This window comes from Mesitornis unicolor, unplaced genomic scaffold (genome assembly GCF_000695765.1).
Source record: "Mesitornis unicolor isolate BGI_N332 unplaced genomic scaffold, ASM69576v1 scaffold17728, whole genome shotgun sequence".
NCBI classification, from domain to species: domain Eukaryota; kingdom Metazoa; phylum Chordata; class Aves; order Mesitornithiformes; family Mesitornithidae; genus Mesitornis; species Mesitornis unicolor.
The window spans coordinates 11,058-18,733 of NW_010199955.1; the positions used below are offsets into that span (position 1 = coordinate 11,058).

General features: G+C 37.2%; 1 protein-coding gene across 1 annotated transcript in view; it reads left to right on the forward strand.

Moving 5' to 3' along the window:
- Nucleotides 1–5,502, forward strand: part of GGPS1 (geranylgeranyl diphosphate synthase 1) — a 14,087-nt gene extending 8,585 nt beyond the window's left edge. The window contains exons 2-3 of the mRNA XM_010189593.1: nt 1,154–1,224; nt 4,466–5,502. Coding sequence (XP_010187895.1) covers nt 1,154–1,224; nt 4,466–5,227 — 833 coding nt within the window. The 3' untranslated portion in view covers nt 5,228–5,502. The remainder of the gene's footprint in view (nt 1–1,153; nt 1,225–4,465) is intronic.
- Nucleotides 5,503–7,676: the final 2,174 nt, after the last annotated feature.

Consider the following 7,676-nt stretch of genomic DNA (forward strand, 5'->3'; position numbering starts at 1 on the left):
TGTTGAAATTTCTTCAGTGCTATGGGCAAGATGGCATCATGAACACAAGGACTAATATTGCAGAAACATTAAGTTATGTCTCAGTAGATCTTGAAATTAGTATGGAACCCACTGTTTTTGAAATTTATTTAAAACTTCTTTTAAAGGCCTTGTTGATGTAAGGAACATGCAGAGCTGTTTGTCTAAACCTGTCTTGCAGTTATTTGAAGATTTTACACAGAGCTGAGCTTCTCAAAATTCAGAACAGCATTGCCACTGTGTGGGTAGGGGGAGACTTTATTTCATACTGATCATCAGTAGACACTGAATAAATACTTGGTGTATGACTACTAGCGATTTATTAAAGTTGGCATCAATGATTTATAGGCGCATAGGTTAATTTCTATGAAAATTAACTATGTCATGTAAAACTTACCTGGATTGAATAATAGTGCTTATTTTAACACCGAACTTGGATGTTTGATCTTGTGTTTCATTCCTATGAAACAAGGTGACTGCTTGGCTCCACCAAACTAGATTTAGCCAAAGCAGAACAAATCCTGTTATTTGCAGGTAGACTTCTTGGGTAGGTGATAAGTGTCTGAATACTCAGAGTTGTGTTCTGTTCAGATTTTTGTTTAGAGTTATTTAGTAGGTATGCAAATGTCACTTTTCCAGGTTTAGAAGTTGTCAGTAGCAAGTGAAGAGTACTACAGGAGAAAGACCTAAAAATGGAGATAAATAGATATATAACAAATATCCATATCTTCAACTACTAATGCATCATAATTGAAGCTTCTTAATCTGTTACATACACAAAATCAACATGCCTGGCAGTCTAGGGCTTACTTTCAGAAATAGTAAGCTGATCCATATGGGATGCCAACATACTCGGGAGCATGGACTAATTAAACTGCCAGAACTAAATAGAGTAACCTGTAAATATGTGCTTTGCATATTACTGTGAAATGTTTAAAACTGAAGTTGCTGATAACTGATGTTTATACAATGAGGAAACAAGCTACACACTTACTATGATACATTTTCCACTTTCGTGTGATCACACTGATCAGCTTACTGGTCTCAAATCAGTTGTAGTTGTTAAAACAAACTGTTGTCCCTAATAATGCACTTTGTGTGATTTTTATAAATGTCTGTAATATCTTTATTGTAGGTAAACAAGTGAGAACCAAACTGTCACAGGCCTTTAATCACTGGCTGAATGTTCCAGAAGATAAAATACAGGTACTGGCTAGTTATTTTTAAAGGGCTGTTATCTTTCTTCCAGGACTACTGGTAACAGCTGATTCTCTTACATAGCAGAAATGATCAGAAATCTTTAATGCTTTAACTTCTGAATATATTAAACTAAGCTCTCAAGAGCACACCTTTAGCACAAAGCTTTGACTGTGGTGTAACACTAAAGAAATTACTTCCATGTCTTACGTAGAATAGTTACTACTTTCCAAGTGTACTCAACCTTGAAAGTTGTAGATAAGCAGCTAGCATTGTTGCCCACTTAACTCAGTATTAACACTGAGTTTTCAATGATTTATGAAAAGCTAGACAGTTACCTTGTAAACCACAAACACGTAGTGCTTGAAAATAAGATCTTATTTTGATACAGGACTATCAAAGACAGCAGTTAAATCAACTTTGTAAACCACTTCTTGTTCTGGACCTAAAACTGTGGTAGTCTTAGACAATCTAGAGTCCTTGCACCCTAATGAGAAGCATTAGACTAGGAACTTTCCTTCCCTTTTGCTTTTCTGTTGGACAGATTTGTGCAAGATGCATGACTGTATTTAAACACTGCGGCTTGTCAAATGAAAAGTTATCCTCTTAGACTGCAGTTTTGCTAAACTGCATATGGAGAGTGCAAAAGATTCTCTGCATCTAAGGCAATGTAAGGAATTAAAATCACCAGTTATTTTTTTGACACTTACCCAGCTGGTCCCTAGTTAATTTCATTAATTGCTAGCAGAGGTACCTTTAGAGTTTGTGAAGAAGTTGTCTTTAGGGTGGCTTAAGAGTGACACCTCATAGTCCTTGAGTAGCAAAATGGTTTAAGTGATTTAAACAGGGAAGGAAAAGGCTGCATTCATCATCTAGTAACAATTCTATTTTCTAACCTGTCTAGATAACTTTTAAGTCAGATTTATTCTGGCTTCCAGGTAGACACTTCTTATCCATTGTGCTCAGCTATATATCCAAATAAAATGTATTATGTAGCAGCCTGTGTATTGTATACATGTGTCTAGTTTAATATCATAGATCAGAATTCAAACTGGAAGAAGCCTCCAGAAGTTACCTAAGACAACCCCCTGCTTAAAGCAGGGCTTGTTCCATAGCTATTTTAGGCTTCTAGGGACCTTGCTGACTTGCTGAGAGTGTAGATTCTACAGCCTCTCTGGGCCTGTCTTCCTGTACTGAACCCCTTCTGTGGTAACAAGTTCTTCCATTCTGTTTAATTGGGATTTCTTATGCTGCAGTCTGGCTGTTGCCTCTTGCCCTTTTGCTAAGCACCTGTGACAGTACAGGTCCATCTTCTCTCATGTACTATAGTAAATCAGTGCTGCAGTGCCTCTGTATGAACAGAAGTTATCGGTTCTACCTGTCATTTCTAAACTTACAATCATGTAACCATTATAGAATGGGTTTGTCAGATAAATTTCTTCTAGAAGGGCACTGAAATGGCCTAGTACAGGGCCAAGCAAGTTTTAAAGCTGCTGCAGGTAAGGAGGTAGAAAACCGTGTTGGACTGATAGTGCAGCAGCTGCTGATTAGATTGGCTTAGCTTGTAAGAAAGCATAGCTCTGTACAGGTTCTTCAGCTTTTGTTATAAAGAGCAGTCTTTTTATTTCCTCAGGCTACTTCCTGATGTCTTCTAAAGTAAGCTTTTTCTGCTGTCTGAACTTTTTCAATCCTTACTTTCAACTTCAGAGCATTTTTGACACTGTCTTAAGTTCAAAAGATACTTAATTCAAACACTGAAGCACTATTTCAATTTAATCTTAAATGTTTAGAAGCTGCAAAAGCTCATGAAAATGACAGTGATATGAAATAGGTTAGCAAGATAAACACCAGAATAGGCTTATCCAAGGAATTCACAGAATACAGGGAAGTTTTCTTGGTAGTACTGAGAATGACATAATGGACTAAAAGAATATTCAGATAAATAGGCATGCAAAGTTGCTTTCAGTAAGTACTTTGTCCTTTGATTTAAAGTCAATGGGCAACAATGTATCTTCACAGGACAAAGTAGGGCTCACTTCTAACTAGTAGGTGAGTGATTAGTGCTTCTTAAGTAGGTTGTTCTTGCTGTCATATCTTGGACAAACAATTAGATTGCTGAGTTCTAGGTTTTAATCTTTGGGACAGTGATCACTGAACACTGGATAGCTTCCTGCTCAAGAAAATGCTTGAAGCAAAGTCACTTACTTTTTCCTACAGCACCCACCAAATAGGACCATGCTAGGTACTTACTGCTGTTTAATAGTGGCTCTAGTATTTTTTAGCAGCAGTTGTTTTGATGAATGTTGACTGAGTGTAATATTAGCTAACAAGTGTATTTGGTTCATTAGCTTTAAAATAATATCTAAATCAGATGTGTTTTACAGTGAGTTTACACAGGATGCGCTTTTACATGCTTAGTTTTTTTCCATCTAAGCAGGTGCTGAATATGTGCAACAGAGACCATATATAGTGTTAAAATTCCTCACTTCTTGTTCAAGTATCCTGCTTTGGAACTGTTAAGGCTCACTTTTTGCCAAATGTAGTCAGCTACAAGCTTGATGTCCTGAACAGTTTACTGTTTACCTCAGATGATGTATATTAGTCTACCTAGTAACAAGTAGTAACTGTGTAGGAAGCTTCCCAAAGGAAGTTGTAGCAGTTGCCTTTCTGCCAAGGATTTTCCAAATGTCTCCGAGACATTCTCTAAGATGTCCTTTAAGAGCTCAGTACTGAAGGTAACTACAGAGTGTGGGGAAAGAAAGATGAACTTTTTCCACTTACCAAAACAAGGTTTACAGGACAAATGTTAATGGACGATACCTGACACTCTCAAGAACTGACTTTGGGAGATCTCAGGTTAGTGAATCTAAACTTGTCACAGCAGTGTGTTGCTTTTCTTTTCCTCTATTCATGTTTCTAATAACAGTTACTGCATGACTCCTAGGCAGTAGCACATTTTAGAACTGTAGAAACAATGAAGAAGAGCATATGAGTGGAAACACTTCAGGGAGTAAGATCGCTTTGATTCTGAAACCATTACACGAAAGACAGACCACATGATTCAGGGCTTACAACAAACTGGCTGATGAAGAGAATCATCTGTATTAATAGTAAAAACAAGTGGTCTAAAGGGGAACCTCAGTGATGGAGAACATCGTTCTTTAAACCCTTATCCATTTTAAATAAGGTCTTGCAAAACTGAAAGTTAAATTACAGTGGGAGACTTACTAATTTTCTCTTCTTGTAATAGGTTATCATTGAAGTGACAGAGATGCTGCACAACGCAAGCCTGCTTGTAGATGATATTGAAGATAATTCAAAGCTACGACGGGGCTTTCCAGTGGCACACAGTATCTATGGAATTCCATCTGTAATCAACTGTGCTAATTATGTGTATTTCCTTGGCTTAGAGAAGGTTTTAACCCTTGATCATCCAGATGCTGTTAAAGTTTTCACCCGTCAACTTCTGGAACTCCATAAAGGTCAAGGCTTGGATATTTACTGGAGGGATACTTACACCTGTCCTACAGAAGCTGAATATAAAGCTATGGTACTGCAAAAGACAGGTGGTCTCTTTGGATTAGCTGTAGGCCTCATGCAGCTGTTCTCGAATTATAAAAGAGACTTAAAGCCACTTCTTAACACACTTGGCCTCTTCTTCCAAATAAGAGATGACTATGCCAACTTGCACTCCAAAGAATATAGTGAAAACAAGAGCTTTTGTGAAGACTTAACTGAGGGCAAGTTCTCATTCCCAACCATTCATGCAATTTGGTCAAGACCTGAAAGTACTCAGGTGCAAAATATTTTGCGTCAAAGGACTGAGAACATAGATATAAAAAAATACTGTGTACATTACCTTGAGAATGTGGGTTCCTTTGAGTACACTCGAAAAACATTGAAAGAGCTTGAGTCTGAAGCCTATAAAGAAATTGAATCACTTGGGGGAAACCCTGAGCTTGTAGCACTAGTTGAACAGCTGAGCAAAATGTTCAAAGAAACTGAAAATTAAAAATTTAACTCCTGGGTGGGGTTCTTTTTAAAATGGGAAAATAGCCAGACTATCTGAGAGGTGTGATAATCAGTCTCGCTTCAAACGTTCTCTTGTAGCCATGTTACAGAAATCACTGTTAAAAACAATTTGTCACTGAGTATTGAAATACATACCCTATTCTCTGTATAGTCTTAACTGTAACTGCTTACAGGTGGCTTTGTTAAAGCAGATGTACTGGAACTGAAACAAGTGTTGAATCTAAATGTGACCATCTTTACCCAATCATTGGCATTATTTCAGGCCTAAAACTCTCATATCTTTAACCAGGCTACTGTAGGTTTCTGGCTGAAATTCTGTTTTAAATTAAATCAGATTGACCTGAGTGTATTGTGTATTTTCAAACAATGCTCTGGTAAACCAAAATGTACAATATTAAGTAACAAAAGATACTTGGAACCACAATGCACATAACTATTGTGTGATGTTTCTAAGTTGGACTTGTGAAGATCAGATGGATAAGCTTATTAAGTTCTAAAGTGAATATCCTATCCAGCTTCTGGGGATATTTTCAGGGAATGTGAAATATGAAAGATAGTATTTTATATGTAAATAAGACTAATGTTTAGTCTGGAATTGTAGCTTTATATTATAAAGTTTTCTAAATACCTTAGAGAAAAGATATCATCATGTCAGCAAAGTATAAATTTGTTGCTGATTCCAGCTCTGCAGTGAATAATGTTGGTTGCCTTGTTTTAGATTTTGAAAGTGTCAGATATTTTGTAGGCAGAAACTTAAATTTATGCATTAGAGCTCATACACGTAACTGTAAATAGCAACATAGTAAGCTGCTACTAGAAATGGAATTGGATTTACACCAGGTAACTTTAGGACACAGTAACTGATGCAGGTCTCTTTAATCTCTGCTTATATCCTCTGCTGGAGAGGGGCTTCTCCAGGAGTTGATCCATAATTCATACTGCATTCCTGTTCTGAATTGCTGTCTGCAGGCATGTTTTAGGACTCTCCAAAGAGACAAGTTCTGTAAATTTTTTTTTGCTAAAACAAAGTAGAGCATTTTGTTCTACAAGCTATAATACCACTTCAGATTTGTTAATTGCTTAAATAGTACTTTAAAATTATGTACACAGATAAGGAGCTGAGAGCTAGATGAAGGAGGGTAGGGCTAATAAGTGACAAAACCCTCTGCTCATCCATATCTATATATATAAAGGTGAACAGAATGTAAGCAGAGATGTTTGTTCTTGGCTGGACTGACTTTAATGAGGTTGAGTTCCCTTAGTTTTCACAGCCATGTAAAGCTTTGCTTTGGTGTAGGGAGGTAATGGTTTGGATCAAAGGTGGAAGTGGCTCTATCAGTGGTGGTGTTAGCTCAGGTATACTCTTAAAAGAAATGGCCAGAGGTACTCAGCTTCTGACAGCAGAAGGATAGTTTTATGTAGATTTTCATTTACTATACCTGGAAAGCAGAGAGAGTCACAGTCTCAACCCACTAAGAAAACCAACTGAACAAGGTTGCTGTAATGCTTCCCTGAGCAGCATTAGGAGTCTTCTGAAAGTGATCAAGCATGAAAAAAATCAACACTGTTTTCAGTCAGTCACATTATGTAGTTACGGATGATAGCCTATCCCTTTTATCCGCATGCTGAGGAAGAATCTTTGTCTGCTTTGTGATTAGACACAGAATTAAAGCCTTTTCACTGAATGGACCCTGTTGCCAGGACTGAATAGCTTAAAGTTGGTGAAAGGTATCTTTTCTTTAATGTTGAAAACAATGAATTGTAATTCCTTTTTTTTATAACTTGCAGTGCTTAGCATGTACTTTTTTAATGTTTTATGAGAAAATACTATGTGCAGCAAAGTACAATGTTTATTTTGTGCCGTGTCTTGGGAGTTTCTAAGCACTGCTGAATAGGAGAGAGCACTGGAAAAACTTGTTAGAAGAATCTCCTAGTCATACTGTATAAGATACCCTTGTGCCTATTAGGATACTGTAACTGACATACAGTGCAAAATGCACTTGGTGCCACTTCATGTCTGCTCGGTTGCTGGATATAATAAGTTTTGTGTGATCATACTTTCCTAATGAGTTAGATTTTATTTTTGTATAAAACTTCTCTACCTTCTGAGTCTTCTACTATGTCATCACTACTTTAGTTCATTCTGGCAGCTCACCCCAGTATTTATTCTAATATCATATCTTGTAGAACTTGCCTCCATTAACTTAGGAGAAGTTTTCCAGCTGCAGGCACTTTAAACCACAAATGGGTAAGAAGGGAAAAGTATTCCAGGAAAAGAAAGCTGGACCAACAGGAAACCATACACTTTAGTCTTACTCTTCTGCCTTTAAGGCTTTTGATACCAGTATTCAAAGCATACCCTGAAGGTACACCTTAACAGGCTCAGAAGCAGAGTATCGTTGCTCTTCACTTTGGTTAGGATGAACTGA